Source organism: Grampus griseus (genome assembly GCF_964374135.1).
Source record: "Grampus griseus genome assembly, chromosome: 2".
In the NCBI taxonomy this organism is placed as follows: domain Eukaryota; kingdom Metazoa; phylum Chordata; class Mammalia; order Artiodactyla; family Delphinidae; genus Grampus; species Grampus griseus.
The window spans coordinates 140470838-140490048 of NC_139018.1; the positions used below are offsets into that span (position 1 = coordinate 140470838).

At 46.6% G+C, this 19211-nt stretch overlaps 1 protein-coding gene across 2 annotated transcripts; it reads right to left on the reverse strand.

Moving 5' to 3' along the window:
* Window positions 1-6674: 6674 nt before the first annotated feature.
* Window positions 6675-19127, reverse strand: WDR73 (WD repeat domain 73). Of its 2 annotated transcripts, none has more exons than XM_082648622.1 (8): window positions 19067-19127; window positions 18466-18533; window positions 18069-18157; window positions 15864-15952; window positions 15168-15232; window positions 9092-9256; window positions 8399-8758; window positions 6675-7291 (listed from the first exon to the last, which is right to left on the reverse strand). In XM_082648622.1, exons 1-8 carry the CDS (start codon window positions 19105-19107, stop codon window positions 7056-7058), a joined length of 1113 nt encoding a protein of 370 aa, XP_082504748.1. In that variant the 5' UTR covers window positions 19108-19127; the 3' UTR covers window positions 6675-7055. The 2 variants fall into 2 exon arrangements, with proteins under 2 accessions (XP_082504748.1, XP_082504747.1); XM_082648621.1 differs by lacking the exon at window positions 19067-19127 and adding an exon at window positions 18902-19023.
* Window positions 19128-19211: the final 84 nt, after the last annotated feature.

Here is a 19211-nt window from a genome sequence, read left to right on the forward strand (position 1 = left end):
GTCTCTGAGGAATGGCCTCTTCCACAGACCCTGGTTCCTGCTCCCCAGAAACCCAGCCCCACCCACGCGGAGCCGACCCTGGCCCTGACTCCATTCTCCCTGGTGGACTGGAGTTCTGTGTTATGTAGTTCAAATTCTCTGAGAGAAGTTCAGATTGGCTCATCCTAGTGAAAGGATTTGGGTCCCTGGGTCACACGTCCCTCCCTGGGCCAAGCCGCTGTGGCCGGGCGGGGGTGGCTGACTCACACTTTCAGAGGACCTGGAAGAGTGGGAGGCAGTTCCAGAGAAGGGTCTGGGCTGAGACCCTAAAGACACAGCCTTTAAAAGTACCCCTTGCTCCCCTGGACACGCCTCAACATGCCTCCTCCTCTGGCCTGGTGACACCCTTCTCACCTTGACACATTTTGTTCTGGAACACATCCTTCTGAGCACACATATGCAAGAGCTGCCCCAAATCGAATTACTCACCTTCTTTACGTTGCTATTCGCAGGGTTTCTTGCTTGCTCCTCTTTCATTCTCTCTAAATAGCTGCTTGGTCTTTCTTGTATCCTTGAGCTTTTGTGAGGCCAAAACAGTTCCTAAACTTTCTCTGCTGTCCATGCTGCTGGGTCTTCTGTCCCGCTGCCAGAGTGGATCCTGTGCTGATGTCAACGTGAATCGCTTATTTTCTTTTGGTCCCTTAAGGGGTTCTCTGGGGCATCTTCCTAGAATTGCTGAGAGAACCCCAGGAGTTCCTCCCTGTGGAATATGTCCGTTCTCAAAGAAGCATTTTGGCAGTCGGAGGTGGGGATTTGTGCTTGTCATAAAAATTGGGGGCACACCCGGTGTGCAGTGACGGGGGCCACGTAGATGCAATGCAATTGTTGAGGCAGTCCTGCACTAGAGTCCTGCCGGGCATTCTTGGAGGGCGGTGATCCTCAGCCTGGTCCAGACTTGCAGCGTGCGCATCACCCGGGAGCTTATCTGAAGTGCAAATTCTCCAGCCCCACCCTCAAACTTGAGGTGGCTTTTTAATGTGGTGACTTGGCTGGGCGGAACCACATGCCCCAGATTTCACTCCCCTGTGTGTTTCTGGGTAGAGTGGACCACGAGAGACGTTTCTGAGTGAGACGTGGTGGGTGGAAGGGAAGCCGCAGCCGTGCTGGTTTTACGCTCGGGCGTTGGGGCAGGTGCGGCTGTGACTCACCGGTCAGTGTGGATTATCTACCTGCAGCTGCTCCACCTTCCCGTGACCTTCCTTAAGCTTCTCCCACCCCTAGGCCGGGGGCGTGTTTAGCTCAGTGATGAATCGTGCAGGTGACCTGCATCAAGACTGGAGACAGCGAGAGTTGACAGGTTCCAGCTGGTCCTTGCCATCCCCTTCCTGCCTGCCCTGTGGGCCCCAAGCTCCAGCAGCAGATGGACAGGAAGACAGCAGCCTTACAGAGATTGTGGGCCCAGCTCCCACAGGTACTCCGTGTGTGTGTGTGTGTGTGTGTGTGTGTGTGTGTGTGTGTGTGTGTGTGTGTGTGTGTGTGTGTGTGTGTGTGTGTGTGTGTGTGTGTGTGTGTGTGTGTGTGTGTGTGTGTGTGAAATAACTCCTATTGGTCTGCTTCTCTCACAACACCCTGGGTAACATTCCTACTGATCAGAAACTCTGGGAACGGAGCCCAGCAGTTTGTGTTTTAACCAGTCCCCTAGGTGATTCTTATGCATAGTTTGAGAACCACTGATGTAGGGGAAAACCTTTTCACAATTATGTGTGCCTAGAACCTAACTTTTTTTCTCTCTCTTTTTTAAAATTTTATTTTATTTTTATACAGCAGGTTCTTATTAGTCATCAATTTTATACACATCAGTGTATACATGTCAATCCCAATTGCCCAATTCGTCACACCACCCCCACCCCCGCCGCTTTCTCTGCTTGGTGTCCATACGTTTGTTCTCTACATCTATGTCTCAATTTCTGCCCTGCAAACCAGTTCATCTGTACCATTTTTCTGAACCTAACTTTTTACAAATACACAAGGAAAGTTTTGCACAGTTTTAATACACCTGAATTTCCCAAAAACTCAACTACTGCGTAAAACTGGAGAAAACAGTACTTTCTTTTGTTTAGAACTTTCCAAAGAGTTGTTCACCAACTCAGAAAAATCATGTTCTTGACTCTTGGGTGTTAGTCACAAATGCAGCACACCAGTCTGGCTGTATAATCATGGCTGTCCTGCTCTTGATGATTTTACTACATACACGCAGGCATCTGATTACCTCATTATGTGAAAGAATGAGCATTTACACTGAAATACAGAATCTTTTGTATTTTATTCCCTTATGTTTTAAAGTGATTTTGATATTAGGTTTGTAAACAATCAATATTCCCTGTAAACTTTTATTTCAGGATAGTAAAGGGGTGTTTAAAATACTGGTTATATACCATATGACCCAGCAATCCCACTACTGGGCATATACCCTGAGAAAACCATAATTCAAAGAGAGTCATGTACCACAATGTTCATTGCAGCTCTATTTACAATAGCCAGGACATGGAAGCAATCTAAGTGACCATTGACAGAGGAATGGATGAAGAAGATGGGGCACATATATCCAATGGAATATAACTCAGTCATAAAAAGAAACGAAATTGAGTTATTTGTAGTGAGGTGGATGGACCTAGAGTCTGTCATACAGATTGAAGTAAGTCAGAAAGAGAAAAACAAATACCATATGCTAACACATATTTATGGAATCTAAAAAAAAAAAAAAAGGGTCATGAAGAACATAGGGGCAGGACAGGATTAAAGACGCAGACGTACTAGAGAATGGACTTGAGGACACGGGGAGGGGGAAGGGTAATCTGGGACGAAGTGAGAGAGTGGCATGGACATATATACAGTACCAAATGTAAAACCGATAGCTAGTGGGAAACAGCCACATAGCAGAGCTCAGTGCTTTGTGACCACCTAGAGGGGTGGGATAGGGAGGGTCGGAGGGAGGGAGATGCAAGAGGGAAGAGATATGGGGAGATATATATATATATATATATATATATATATATATGTATAGCTGATTCATTTTGTGAATAAAACAGAAACACACCATTGTAAAGCAATTATACTCCAATAAAGATGTTTAAAAAAAAAGTGTTTTCACCAAAATCTTAATATAGTTTGTCTATGGGGAATAAACAATAAAAATGTTCCTGGTTTGTAATAATAAAAAAAAAATCCAGAATGAAGCCATTTATTTCCAATACATTAAAAGCTATTTGTGTATACTTTCTTTTTAGTCTTTTTGTAGCTTGTGTCTGTTTCTAATAACCTATGCCTGTTAGGCTATTTTATTTAAAATTATACTATCTTTTGGAATTCCATTAAAATGAGTACATTTCTCCCCATTGAAAAAAAAATATATTGGTTATAAAAGGACCGTTGTGGAGTATAGTGTTGAGGCCACTGCCTAGTGTGAAAACCTGAGCTTGAGAGAGTGTGGTGTTGTGTTTGAGCAGTTTCTTGGCCAAGTTTTGTTATTAGGATTACAGTACCTTCATAAAATGAGTTTTTAGATTTTTTATGTGAAATAGTCTCTATAGCATGGGAATTTTCTGTTCTTTAAAAGTTTGAAAAAAAATTATTTACAAAATTGTCCCCCCTCCCCATATTCTTTTTGGTGTTATTCCTTGAGTAGTTTTTTCTTTCTTATTGGATAATTCAGATTCTCTACTAAAAAAAGAAATTTATAAAAATCAATGTGTATTTTCAAGAAAATTAACTGTTTGAGATTTTCAAATTAATATTGTGCACACTATATTCTCTTATAATTCTTGTTCTCTAGATCTGTTGTGATATCCTTGTTCTATTTTCTTTATTCATTTTATTCCTTTTTCTTGCTTGAGGAGGTTTGGCTGTGGTGCCAGTCATTTGCCTGTTTGTCCTCAGATCCATCCTGGCCCCGTACCCTGCTTGCTGCATTTCCCAGGCTCCCTTGCTGACAAGCTCCTGCCAGGTTTGGTCCATGGCACAGGCAGGATGTTGGAGGGTGGAAGGAGAGAAGCCTGGGGACTTCGTTCTCTGTACTTCCTGTAGTCTAGCTGTTTGCAGTCTCGGATCCTGCCACGGCCCCAGCCACAGCCCGGCAAGATCACTGTGCTCAGTTCCCACTGGGAGGCCCCATTCCTGGGCTCTGGGCAACACACCCACCACCTCCTTTAGGGCCTCACCTTCCCTTGCATCCTCTTTCAGATTCCACATAATGAAATTCCCTCCACTGAATTATCTGGTGTGGATTCAGTCTTCCTGGCTGGACCATGACTGACTGATGTATCAGTATTTTTCAGAAAAGTAGCTTTTCTTCTTTTAAAGTTTTTTTTTTTTTTTTAATTTGGCTGCGTTGGGTCTTCGTTGCTGCCCATGGGCTTTCTCTAGTTGTGGTGAGCGGGGGCTACTCTTCGTTGCTGCTTGTGGGCTTCTCATTGCGGTGGCTTCTCTTGTTGCAGAGCACCGGCTCTAGAACGTGGGCTTCAGTAGTTGTGGCTCATGGGCTTAGTTGCTTCAATGTGGGATCTTCCCGGACTAGGGCATTCCCTGCATCGGCAGGCGGATTCTTAACCACTGCGCCACCAGCGAAGTCCCTAGAAAAGCAGCTTTTCAATTCATGTATCAATTCTACTATTTTCTAAATTATTCATCTCTTTTACTTGGTGAAATAATATAGTTTAGCCAGTGCTATGCTGGTAATCCAACTCTCTTGAAAAAAAAAAATCCCTGATTTGTCATATAGGTTTCCTCTTCTATCTGAAAGCAGAGCGTTCCTGTTAAGCTTAAGCCGAAATGGCGCACAGCAAAGAAGAAATTACCTTTTTCTGGAAATGAATCTATAGAATCAGTTCTCATGGGGCAATGGAGGGGAAGAAAAGGATTAGAGAGAAGACTCCAGACGATGGTAAGAAGGATCACATCTTGAGTCTGAAATTGTTTAATTACATCTCTCCAAAATGTAATGCTCGGGCTTCCCTGGTGGCGCAGTGGTTGAGAGTCCGCCTGCCGATGCAGGAAACACGGGTTCGTGCCCCAGTCCGGGAAGATCCCACATGCCGCGGAGCGGCTGGGCCCGTGAGCCATGGCTGCTGAGCCTGTGCGTCCGGAGCCTGTGCTCCGCAACGGGAGAGGCCACAACAGTGAGAGGCCCGCATACAGAAAAAAAAAAAAAAAAAAAAAAAAAAATGTAATGCTCATTCATTACATTTGTTAAATTAATTAAAAAAATCATTTCATTGGAAAAATTATTAGGTTTTTCTTACTTCAAAATAATTCCTAAATGCTATGGGTCAAATTATACCCCCTCCCACCCCCATAACCCCCAATGTAACTGTATTTGGAGATAGAGCTTTTAAGAGGTAATTAAGGTTAAGTGATGTCATAAGGGTGAGGCTCTAATCTGAAAGGACTGGTGTCATAAGAAGAGGAACAGAGACCAGGGCTTTCTCTGCAGGAGCACAGAGAAGAGGTCATGTGAGCACACAGCAAGATGGTGGCCACCTACAAGCTAAGAGAAGAGGCCTCAGGATGAAACCCACCTAGCCCGCACCTTGATATTGGACTTCCCAGCCTCCAGAACTGTGAGAAGGAAATCTCTGTTGTTTTAGACCCCAGTCTGTGGCATTTTGTTATAGGAGCCCAGCTGAGAGCCAAAAAACCAGAGCCCACAATAGTCAGTTTGTTTGGGGTGATGAAAAGTTTTGGAAACAAATAGTGGTGCTGGTCATGCAACACTGTGAATGTAATCAATGCCACTGAGTTGTACACTTAAAAATGGGGAAAATGGCAAATTGTTAGATATATTTTACCATAATCTTTAAAAACTAATAAAGTAGTATACCAAAACCCATTAAATTGTACATTTTAAATGGTTGAATTGTATGGTATGTGAATTATGTCTCAATAAAGCTACTTTAAAAAAAAATCAGAGCCCAAACTGACTAGTAATCACATAATTTCAACAAGAAAATTGCTGAAAATCCTTTAACAAATGTGACAGTGAGGAATCACATGCAGGTACACTTTCATATTTGCTACGGGCCACCAAAAAGAAATGTCCTTTGGGCCTACTCCCCTGGGGGGCAGGGGTTGGAAAGCATCACCCTGGTGAAGGCCGTGTTCCAGTGAGAACCACCCAAGAGGAGGGTGGCCAGTCTCTGCCTGAATGCCAGCTGCAGGTGGTACTGATGAGAATGCCTAGCTCCCCACCCTGGCTGTTACCACCTTTAAAAACAGCTGCCCCCAAAGAACTAAGATGCTCCTCTGTACCTTCTGAATTGTGTACCATGTAACCTCTAACAGCTGTTCAAGGCAAAAATGTTTTAAAATTTGGCAATTTAGTAGATAAAAATGGCATAACCTTATTTTAATTGCTATTTCCTTAATTGCTACTGGGGTTGACTTTTTTCATGATTATCTGTCACTATACATTTTCACTTCTGTAGAAAAGTTCACAGAACCTGTTTACATTCGTTGGCTCTTCAGATTCCATGATGTTGTGAATGCAGACAGGGGTAAAAGGCTGCCATTTTACACTTGGGGGAAATGGGGCTCCCAGATCTAAGAGTAGCTACGAAATCTTTATTGTGCCATGAATCCTACCAGTTATTATTATTATTTTTTATTATTTATTTGGTTGTGCTGGGTCTTAGTTGCAGCACATGGGCTCCTTAGTTGCGGCAGGCAGGCTCCTTAGTTGTGGCATGCGAACTCTTAGTTGCAGCATGCATGTGGAATCTAGTTCCCTGACCAGGGATTGAACCCGGGCCCCCTGCATTGGGAGCGCGGAGTCTTAACCACTGTGCCACCAGGGAAGTCCCCTTACCAGTTAGTTTTAAATATGTTACTTCTAACTTTCCCAACAGTCCTACCAGGTAGTTATTACCAGTCTCATTCTACAAATAAAGAAACTGGGACTGAGGGGCTGGTTAACTTGCCCACAGCCACTCAGCTGGTAACAGGGCTCTGTGGTCACTTGAATCTTGAATCAATATCCTTGCTACACAGCAGCTTCCTAGGGCCTGGGCGGAAAGATGCTGGAGTCAGCGGGCAGCATGGAGGTCCACCCAGTCCCATACGTGCAGAGAGGCATCACTTGCTGCAGACAACAAAGTCCTCGGTTTGCAGGGGTGCCAGGTGTGGGTGGTGACCAGTGGAGCAGTGTCCATCCCATTGCCGTCTAGGAAGATGTGACCTTTGTGAGTGAAGAGAGGTTCTACTTGGCGCCCCCTTCCACCCCAAGACGTGACGTCATAGACCTGGACCGTCCCATCAAAACCTGAGGAAGAACAAGAAAAGCGAGCATTGACGCTGAATCTCTGAATGCTCTACGGAACCAAAACAGGCTAGAGGATGATGAATCAAATAGCCACAAGATACTTAAAGGCCAACTGAGGGAATTCCTTGGCAGTCCAGTGGTTTGGACTCTGCGCTTTCACTGCTGAGGGCACGGGTTCTATCCCTGGTCGGGGAACTAAGATCCCACAAGCTGCGCAGTGCAGCCAAAAAAATAAATAAATAAAATTAAAGGCCAACTGAAGGGCACGTAACATCTGCCGTCAATGTCAGCAGCTGATGACTCCAAGGAGCTATAACAATAAGCATCTGTTGTCCATCTATCACGTGCCAGGCCCAAGGCTAATCTTGCACTCTCTCTTTTAACCCTCACAACTGTATGAAGTAGGTACTATTATTTTCCCCAAGAAACGGAGGCTTTAGAGACTTTTCAAACCTCTTCCACTTGCCCCCAATTCTAATCCCTCCACATGTGAGTCCCTCTCAGCAGAGGGCCTTGTCTCCTACTTGATGGGGGAAAGAGAAGCCTTTAGAGAGAACTACCCAAGCCTGGTTCTGCTCTTCTGCTCTTTCTGGATCCTGCTGTGACCAATGACCCTCTCCTGCTCTCTCAACTATTCTTTCAACCTCTCCCCCCGTCAGAAGATCCTTCCATCGGCTTTCAGATACCTCATTACACACCCTCATTCAACTAGATACTGCCGGGCCAGACCCAGGAGCCTGCTGACCTAGCTAGCTTGCTGTAGTTCTAAAAGCGAGTAGACTGAGCGGCACCGCTGAGACCCTATCGCCTCTCCCTGGTGCAGCCCGTGGCTGTCCTAGTGTCTTACCATCCGCAGCCTCTCCACCAACCTCAGAACTGAATTCCTGCTGCGACAGGAAAGGCCTGCTACCAGCGTGGGGAAGTCTGGTAGCCAGGATGTGGAAGGGCCACCACTAAAGAACCTGGAGAGCTAATATGGAGCTTTTCTGTGAGCAACCTTAACTTCTGGGGCCAGATTTACTACAGGACTACGGGCTCCTTCCTGAGCACCCAAGAGTCCCCGGAAGAGAGAGATCAAGTGACAGACACAAAATCCTCTCAGCGTACCTGAAATGGCCAAGCAGTTGTCCAGGCCTGGAGCCCAAGTCACTCGCAGCAGCTCTGGGTCAGGGCTAGGCATGGACACTGGGCACTGGACCAAGCTCACCGGCTGGCAGAGATCCCGGGGGTCAAGAAGACAGAGCTGCCCGTCCGAGCCAAGGCTGGCAATGCTGGGCCCAGGGCCCCGGCCCCCAGCTTCTGCACACCACCTCCCTCCAGTGGACCCAGAGCCGGGCCTGAGGTTCTCTGACGGGGTCCACTTCTGGCGGGTGTCGACAAGCCCCAGGCGGCCCGAGGTGCAGCAGAAGGCAAAGGTGTCTGCATCCAGGACCTGCAGGCTACTCAGCAACTCGTCGTCACTGACACCTGGACAGCGGGGCGAGAGGAGAAAAGTGGCTGCAGTCAAATGGGTCCAGTGGTTTGGCGCCGTTGGCTGGTCCAAGCCCCTTCCTCTGGGCAGCTCCCCACCAGCCCCCCGCCGAGTGAACCACATCCTGCCGCCTTCTCATCTCACACGGTCCGCCTGGCTGGTTGGGTGCCGGTCCCGGGACTGCCTTCCCCAGCCCCAGAACAGGGGCCCCCGAGGCCTGGCCCTGCCTCTCACTCATCTCGTTTCCCCAGCAGCTGGCACACAGGGTTGGATTCGGTTTCCAGCGTGGCTGGGTGGGGCTGGTAGGAGCCGGCAAGGGGCTGCGGTACCTGAGCTGTAGGTGGTCTTCTGTGATTCCAGATCCACCACCTTCAGACTGCTGAGCCTGGCCCCGTGGAGGACTCCGGGCGCCGCCGACGAGAAGATGGCCATCCTGGGCCAGAGACGCCCCTCCTTCTCGTGCACATCAATGGTGCTGACGGCCTTAATGACATCTGGGGGAAGATGGAAGTGGCTGAAGTCCAGAATGTTAATGCAGGTTTGAAACATTCCATGGTGAAGGCCTGCCAGAAGGTCAGGGGAGACAGGGCCTCACGGCTGGTGAGAGAGGATGTGGAGACATCATCACTGTGCGTTGTGTTTACTTTTTGGAAACTGTCAGAAGCACTGTAGTTTCTCTGTAATTTGTCTTATGAACTGTTTTGCAAATGGGAGATAATGAATCATAGCAGCCATCTCAAAACCTCCCCAGCAGTTCTGGCTTTTTATAGCTTTGCAGAGAACAAATAAAGGAAGAGAAAAGGAGAGCACACGCCGATGATGTTATTTACCCCTTAACTGGAAATAACAGGAACGGAGTCCATGAAGTAATATTATTTCTTCAAAAACATGTCCCATGACCTCAAGCAATTGGCCGAATCCTAACAGGTCAAGGTTATAACACAGATGTCTTTGTCTTCAAACATAAACAGGGCAAGAAAGTCCACATCTTTTTTACACTGAACGTTAAAAAGACATACTTGCCCTCAGGTTAAATCAAATTTTAGCTTTGTTCACCTCAGTCTGCTTCGACAGCAGACAGGTTCCCATCTCTGCATTCTCCATTTATAACATAGTTCAGAACAAGTAGTTTGCTGTACAAACTACTTAAAGAGAGATGCATATTTTCCATTTTATATTTTCTTGCTCCAAGAGGGAGCTCACTGTTTGGTTTCACATTCTCTGAAGAAAATGGAGATCTATGTATTTTTAAATTCTAGAGGATAGGTAAGAGGATGAGGAAGAGATGGATGAGAGAAGGAACACTAACGCGGCTTATCAAGCGAGCACGTGGCAGTCAGTTCCCTGGAGACAGTTCACATACAAGGAGTCACAGAAGGTGTGGCCAGGCTGGGCTAGGATGCAGAGGCCCCTTGGGTCCTGCTCCCCAAACCACAGACTCTCAGTGCACTTTGTCTAGACTTGCTGAACATAACTGCTCTACCCTAGGAGCCGCGGAGTTCGGAGCAGACACAACAGCTGAGCCTCAGGACCGTGTGTCTCCGGGGAGTGCCAGTGAGGCTGCGATTCAAACCAGCCCAGCACAGCTTGCCTCACTCCCCCGGGCCCCACTTAAGCGGCTCCCTTTTCCCTTTCCAAAGACTTAGGAGTCTGGAACAGATTCCCCAGTACCTGCTGCTCTGAGCCAGGGCTGGTTCTCAGGTGTGATTTGTCCCCTGACGGCGGGGAAGGAGGAGGTCAAGGGACAGCCTGCAAAGACCTATTTCAAAGATGCCGTAGAAAACAAAGGCTTCAGAGCTCCTGACTGGAGAGTTGTGCTCCATAGTTACAACAGGAAAGCAATGCAGGTTCCTCCTCATCCCCTCTCTTGTCAGTGTTAAAATGCCCCCTTTAGGAAATCCACACCAACTAGCCAAATGAAAAGAAAAACTACTACAAAATCAAAGCAAAAGATGCAGTGAGGCACCTCCAAGAACTGGGCAATAAAAGAAAGAAGGCTGTCTGAAGATTAAACCAACAGAACGGGTCGGAGCTGCAGTGCGCACACTCCTTAAGGAGTCAGAATGGCTCCACACCTGCAATACTGAGCTAACGTTTTACCACGTCTAAAGGAAAAGTGGTGCCCATGAGAGGGGGCTGTTCTGCCACAACGGCAAAGAAAATGCTGGGGCCCCGTCCACGGCAGAGAGAGCCACTCCAGACTGAAGTTAACTTCAAAGTAGAGGCTGCGGGAGACATTCAGCTGAGGCTGTTAGGTATGTCTCCACCTAAAGGCCTTCTCAGTGGACTCCTCAGCCCCAGAGCTGAGAGGAGAGGCCACAGGCCCTCCCTCCAGGGGCCTGGAGAGCCAAGCCTTCACAAGTTCTATACCCTCTGCCTAAGAGAGCTTATGAAAACACCATTTGGAAGCCTCGGAGCTGATTCCTCTTGTTATGGTTATGTTTACCATGCAGGCTTTGACTAGGTTAGGTCTTCTATAGGAAAAGAATAAGGATCTGGAATATTCCACTTTTAGGGACACTTATTTTTTCATTATAAACTAATAAATCTGCGTTCTGGTTTATACAGCAGTCCTGTGAGCCTGGTGAGCGTGTCTGCCCCTAATAACAGATTAGATTTGTTCTGGGTGTGCTGACAGAATCAGGTTTCTGAGATACCAAAGCTGTGGGTCAAACCTGGACCTTGGAAAATTCACCAAGATAATGCTACATTTTTAGGCGTCTAGGAAAACAGCTGGCCAGCCTTCCCCAGATTCTGGAATATTCTGCACTAATATCCAGGGGAAGGTAACTATCTGATTTCCTACTCTCGTATGAGTGTCAGAGCAAGTCTCCTTGGGCCTAGCTCTCCTGGGCCTGGGGCTACAGGTTCTATACGGCATCTGGTACCCCAGGCACCGTCAGGACAAAAGAGCTCCAAGGCGCCCCCCTCATCTTTAAACCATTGCTGCCCCGCGCAGCCTATTTTTAGGGAAAGATAAAAAACAACTATAAGTTACTGACATAAGGGTAGACATAGAGATCACTGGAACCGAACGGAGAGTCCAGAAATAAATCCTTATATTCACAATCAACTGATTTTCACCAAAGGCACCAAGGCAGGTCAGTGGAGAGAGGCCAGGCTTTTTGACAAATGGTGCTGGGACAACCAGACATTCATACGCAAAAAGATGAACTTAGACCCCTCCCTCATACCTACCATACACAAAAGTTAACTCTAAAGAGATCACAGACTTAAATGTTGGAGCTAAAACAATAAAACTTTTGGAAAAAACACTGGGGAAAATCTATGGATTAAGTAAAGATTTCTTAGATATAACACTGTTTTATTATTAAAACGGACCTCATCAAAATTTAAAACTTTTATGCTTCAAAGGACACTATTAAGAAAATGAAAAGACAGGGAGAAAATATTAGCAAAACATATATCTGATAAATAACATGTATCTAGAATGTACAAAGAACTCTCACAAGTCAATAAAGACAAAACAGCCAATCAAAAACTGGGCAAAATATTTCATAAAATATAAGCACCAAGAAAGCAAGGAACATCTATGTGAGTGCTTGCTGTTATATCCCCAGAACCTTGCCCAATGCTTGACACACCGGAAGCACACAATGAATAACGACTAAATGATGAAATGTTAGCTACTGCTACAAATAACAGTAATAATAATAATTATAATTATAATATTATATTATATATTGTATTATATATAATATATATAATATATATTATATATTATACATTATATATTATATAATATATATTATGATTGTATATATTATAATAATTATAATAATAATTATTATTACTGTTATTATTATTATTATTATTATTATGTGCCCTTTCATAAGTAGATCTTACTTCCAGGAACCAGATCTAAGCAAAATGGTGGCACAGACTATGTTGCCAGTCAGTAAATACCCTATGACCTTTTTTTCAGAGCCCCTACATACTATACTGAGATCAATTATTATTATCTAACTATAGTTACCACCAGGCAGAGTTATAAGCAGACTTTGAAGTCAGACTACATTTAAGTCTTGGTTCTGCAACCATCTTTGTGACTCTGAACAAGTTAGCCTCTCTGGGAAAGAGTTTGTTCTCAGACTTACGAGAATTTAATGAGATCACACATGGAAAGTGATTAGTACAGTGACTGGAATATAATATACACTCATTAATATTACTGTTACATCTTATAGATTGTTAATTAATCCGAACAAGTATCTATTAAAATGTACAGTGAAACTGGCATATCAAAGGCCCTGTGACAGCATGTTATCTCAGCCTGCTAAGGGGGAAAAAAATAACAACAAAACACCCTTAGGAAGATTTGAATAGGCATTTTACCAAAGATACATGAATGGCTAATAAGCATATAAAAAGATGCTCAACATTATTAGTCATTAAGGAATTGCAAATGAAAGCCACATGATATACAATTTCACATCCATTAGGACTGCTTTAATAAAAAAGACAGATAGGGCTTCCCTGGTGGCGCAGTGGTTGGGAGTCTGCCTGCCGATGCAGGGGACACGGGTTCGTGCCCCGGTCCGGGAAGATCCCACGTGCCGCGGAGAGGCTGGGCCCGTGAGCCATGGCTGCTGGGCCTGCGCGTCTGGAGCCTGTGCTCCGCAACGGGAGAGGCCACAACGGTGAGAGGCCCGCATACCACAAAAGAAAAAAAAAAAAAAAAGACAGATAATAACAAATGTTGGTGAGGACATGGAGAAACAGGAACCCTCATACACTGCTGGTGGGAATGTAAATGATGAAGCCATTCTGGAAAAGAGTTTGGGAGTTTCTTAAAAAATCAAACAAACAAAAAAAAAATTTTAAAAAAATCAAACATAAGTTTACCACATGATCCAGCAATTTTATTCCTAATGTCTATCCAAGACATATGAAGACATAGGTCCACAGAGACTTGTACATGAATGTTCTTAGCAGCGTCATTCCTAATAACCAAAAATCAGATCCATCAACTGGTGAACAGATAGACAAATGTGATACATCCATAAATGGAATACTGTTCAGCCACAGAAAGGAACAAACTGCTGATACACGTTATGACATTGTATGACAGGGTGGACCTCAAAAGTACTATGCTCAGTGAACGAAGCCAGATACAAGAGACCACATGTTGTATGATTCCATTGATATGAAATATCCAGAAAAGGCAAATCTATCATAGAGACAGAAAGCAGATTAGTGGTTGCCTGGGGCAGGGTGTGCGCATGGGGGTTAATCGTAATTGGCATGATGGATCTTACTGGGGTCATGAAAATATCCTAAAAGTGATTATAGTTGCACAACTTGTTAAATTTACTAAAAAGAAAAAAATCACTGAACTGTATACTTAAAATGGGTGACTTTCAATAAAATTATGAAAAAATAAACAATCATAACTACAAATAAGTATATACACACACCTGGAAGCTACAGCATAAGACAAGTGACAAGGAAGAAACAACAAAGGAAAGTCCACAGGGTCAGTGACCTCAAAAACCAAATGAGGACCAGAACCACATTCCTGCAGCAGTGAAGCTTGGGGAGAAGCCAACAGCTGCTACCGGTTTCTGGGAAGCATCCAAGTGAGGCAGAGGACCACACAAGCCAAGGGGCAGTTCCAAGAGCGGCTGCCTTTGCCTCTGAGGCCCGCTTCCATGCTGGTCAGCAATGCTCTAACCCAAGGAGGGATGGCAGGGGCTGGATCAGGGCTGCAGGCTTCGGTGCCTGCCTGACAGGGGAACCGCAAACCTCCTGCTGGAGGGGATACTATGAGGGAACTCCCCCGACTCCCAGAGGAACAGGACTAACGCTTCCTGCGCCTTTCCCAACTTTCCTGTTCCTGTTGGGCAGCAGAGCTATGTCTCTGAGTGGGAGACTGGTCAGCCCAGCCTTGTGCTCACTCACTGTTTTCCCTCCCTGAGAGCAGCATGCCTGCAGTGAGAGGTGACCTCCCTGCTGCCTTTGCTCTGCCCCTGCCTGGGGTGGGAGGGGCCCGAACTTCACCAGGTGCTCTGCCTCTGGCTGGGCTGGTAAACTCAATTCCTGAAGCAAGCTATAGGAAGCTCCACCTGGGGCTTGTGTGCACTGCTGTGGCTGCTAATTCACCTTTGCTGCATTAAAGTAGATACTGCATTTAAAAAAAATTTTTTTGGCCACACCATGTGGCATGTGGGATCTTAGCTCCCCGACCAGGGACTGAACCCGTGCCCCCTGCAGTGGAAGCACAGAGTCTTAATCACTGGACAGCCAGGGAAGTCCCAGTAGATACCGCATTTTAATTCCCACTGGCTCTGAGTCTGTTTCTTAACTGGCTCAGATTAGGGATTGGGGGTGTGAGAATAACAGGCTTTCCTACAAACCCAACCCCGCCGAGTCAAAGTCACTTACCGCTGTCCTCTGCAACCTGCCACACCTGCAGGTAACAACCGGGAAGGCCACTGGTCACCAGCAACCTATTCAGGATGGATAAGAAATCTCAGCCCAGACAGTGGGGAGCTCACCCATACAGCCCTCAGCCTCTCCCTCTCCAGCCCACTCAGCTTGGGATTCCTACACTCCCTGTATCAGGAGAGCTTACGCAGGGAGGGGGCATCAAGATCAGTCACCCTCATTTAACAGAGGAGGAGCAGGCTTGTTCCCCTTTAGGGACAGGTCCACAGCTCACAGAGAGTCGTGGGACTGAGCCCTGGCTTCCACGTGGCATGAAGTGTGCTAGAGGACCCAGCAGGGAGCCTGAACACAGAAGCCTCACCCAGAGGCTCTGGCCTCTGCCAACTGAGCTATTAGCCCCAACTACCCACCACCAGCTCTCTGAGAAGCTAAGAGCATCCCTTCTACTTTATATCTATTCCCTAGAGCAACGCCAGCAATCTGTGGGTTACCATAGTCAAGAGGTCTGTGAGGGACCGTAAAGCCACCGAGCACTGGTTTCTTTGTATTCCAGATCTGTGTGTGCACATGCCCTCCCATGTGCCCCTGTGCTGAGGTGGGATGGGGAGGGGTGGTGATAAAGATACAGGATACCCCTAAAGTTCCAGCCACTCCATCCTGAATGGAAGGTCTGGGTAACAGAGCTGACCATACCTGGTGTCTGGCACATACTTCAGATCAAAGACAGACCTGTCTGAAAATCCTCCATGGCGTACCTTGAAATCTCTTTCAGGGAATAAGCCCTAAAATACAAAGGGGTGGCCAGTCAGATAGGGGACCACTCTCCAAAGGAACGTTTCAGACAAGTTCTAAGTAAGGAGCCATATCCCAGCCTGGCAGGAAGCCATGGAAGCCGCTCAGGTGGCAATGATGCTTCTCTGGGCAGGGCCTCAGGGTGCTGTTATTTGCAAATATTGGTCTCAGCTGCTCACACAGATAGCTTCCTTTCTTTCCTGCACATCCAAAACCTTTCTTCTAACCTTTCACCACAGCACAAGTGTTATATTCCAAGCCTTCTTAGAGGAGTCACAGAGGCTTAACAGAGAAAGGTGGAATGTATCAGCCAACTAACACAGCCCCATTCCTCCCCACACCTCGCACTGGAAGTTAGGTGGGTTCTTCCAGCAATAAAAATACAACTGCCAGGACTTCCTTGGTGGTTCAGTGGTTAAGAATCCACCTGCTAGTGGTTAAGAATCCGCCTGCCAATGTAGGGGACATGGGTTCGAGCCCTGGTCCGGGAAGATTGCACATGCTGCGGAGCAACTAAGCCTGTGCACCACAACTACTGAGCCTGTGCTCTAGAGCCTGCGAGCCACAACTACTGAAGGCCGCATTCTAGAGCCCGTGCTCCGCAACAAGAGAAGCCACCGCAATGAGAAGCCCACAAGCAGCAACGAAGAGTAGCCCCCGCTCACCACAACTAGAGAAAGCCTGTGCAGCACCAAAGACCCAATGCGGCCAAATAAATAAATAAAATAAATAAAATAATTAATTAAAAAAATACAACTGCCAATTATCCAGTGCTCACTGTGTCAGCCACCCTGTTTATATGACCTGGGCAGTATAATTATCCCTGTTCTAAAATGACAAAGCCAAGGCATAGGGAGCTTAAGCAACTTTTCTAAGGTCACAGGGGTTACGTTATACATCTGAACCCAAGTCTGTCTAACCGAAGGCCATGCTCTTAGCCACTAGACTCTACTATCTCCACGTGAGGAACCAGAGGCAGGGGAAGAGGAGGTGGCCACAAGAGAACAGAGGGAAAGCCAGGGGTGAGGCAGGAGGTAAATCAGGTCTCTCATCAAGGCTCAATTTTGGTGAGCTCCTGACTCAGCTTGAGGGGTAGGGATGAGGAAGATCAAGAACATTAGGAAGGAAATTTACCCAAGGGCAATAAAGGCAGGACTGATCTAGCCAATGAGCCTGAGTGATTTTATAGTAACATTAGGCAGCTATCAACTCTTCGTGACACATTCTTATCTCTTGGCTTCTGGATCACTGGCCTTTTCTGAGACTCCTCCTACTTCAAAGACTATTCTTTCTCAGTACTCCTTGTGGCTTCATCATCTTCCTCTACCCATCCATTTCTTTTTTTTTTTTCTGTTTTTTTTTTTTTTTTTTTTTGCAGTACGCAGGCCTCTCACTGTTGTGGCCTCTCCCTGTTGTGGCCTCTCCCGTTGCGGAACACAGGCTCCGGACACGCAGGCTCAGCGGCCATGGCTCACAGGCCCAGCCGCTCCGCGGCATGTGGGATCTTCCCGGATCGGGGCACGAACCCATGTCCCCTGCATTGGCAGGCGGACTCTCAACCACTGCACCACCAGGGAAGCCCCTTTCTACTCATTTCTTAAGTGTTCTCCCTGATGTTCTGTCTTTAGCCATCTTCTCCTCTTATTCTTTATATACTACACATTCATCCTAGGTGATCTTAACCATTCTAAGGTTTCAACCACCCTTCATACTCTAATTGCTCCCTAAACTTTTTTTTTTTTCCGGCCGTGTGGCACGGCTTATGGGATCTTGGTTCCCCGACCAGGGATCGAACCCGGGCCCCCTGCAGTGGAAGTGTGACGTCTTAACCACTGGACCACCAGGGAATTCCCCCTAAATCTATTCTTGATAAAGTATAATTGACTTCTTGCTCTAGGAGCCCTCTGTAAATCACAGGATTTTCTGTACAACCTACCTCTGTGCACATTTGCCTCCCTTTATTAGACTATAAGGGCAGGCCCAGGGCTTACAGTTTTTCTCTTTCTAGTATCCAGGACAATATTTAGTAGACAATAGGAGCTCCATAAAGATTTAATAAATGAGTAGAAGTAGACACATATACTCAGCATAAATATTTCAAGTTACCTGGTTTTCTTTTACAGAAAGTCTGAGAGGTAATATCAGATGAAGAATCTCATTTTTTTTCAGGCTTTCATAGCCAGCAACCAAGATTCCTGGAAAAAGAAGCAGAATAAGCTGTGACAAAGTGCTAGAAAGATTCTGGACCACAGCTGGGTCCAGACACTCTGCCAAATCTCCCAAAGCAAAGACAAACTCTTCTGCCATTGGTATGCAGCCTTGTACTGAGGCATGGAAGAGATCTAGATCTTCATAAGAGAAATATAATGCTGATGGGGCATGAAATTGCTACAAGTGACCAAGAGGCCCTCAAGCTCCCAGAAGAAGGGCTGGGTCCCTCTGGGCTGAGCTCCTGAGTTCCAGCTTGAGGAGTGGTTCTTCAGGGCCAGGCAGGGCACATCACCTTTGTCACCAATCCATTCAAGGACTCGAGTGGCTCCCGAGAGGTCGAATGCATGGAAATCCTGGTACCTGCATGATAGAGACACAACATCACACGATGCATTGCACTTTACAGCTGTTAAAGAACCTGAGATGTTAGCATGGTTCGGCAGTTGGGGGCCCAGGCTCTGGAATCAGGCAGAACTGGGATCAAGCCTTGTTACACATTTCATCCCCTGTGTGACTGGGGGCAGGCCAATCACAGTTTCCCTGAGTCTCGTCCTCATCTGTAAAATGGAACTCCTAGAGTACTCAGACTTCCCAAGGTTGACGTGAGGAATCGAGATAATCTTTGTTTAAGGTTTAACCCAGAGCCTGGCGCAAAATAAATAGTCACTTATGTTATTATTATCCTCCACAAGCACTGCCCCTACTAGTACTTCACACAATTTGCGCACACAGGAAGGTGCCATTTCCCAGCTGCGGGAGTCGAGGCCCAGGCAGAGTTCTCGTACAGGTCCCGCCCCACATGCCGCGGGTTTCCTGCGTGCTCCATGCCGCGCCCGTCCGCCCCCAAGCCAGCTCCAGACCCGGATTCCACGTCCCAAGCCCACACGATTTACAAGCGCAAGGATTCCACCAGCCAGTCCTCCGCGGGCTCCATGGCAACTGTCGCTTCCGGTACTCCACTTCCGCCTCTGAACCTTCCTGGGCAAGAGCGGCCCTCTCGCGAGGAGTGGGGCGCGGCCTGGTCTGACGCAGGGGCGG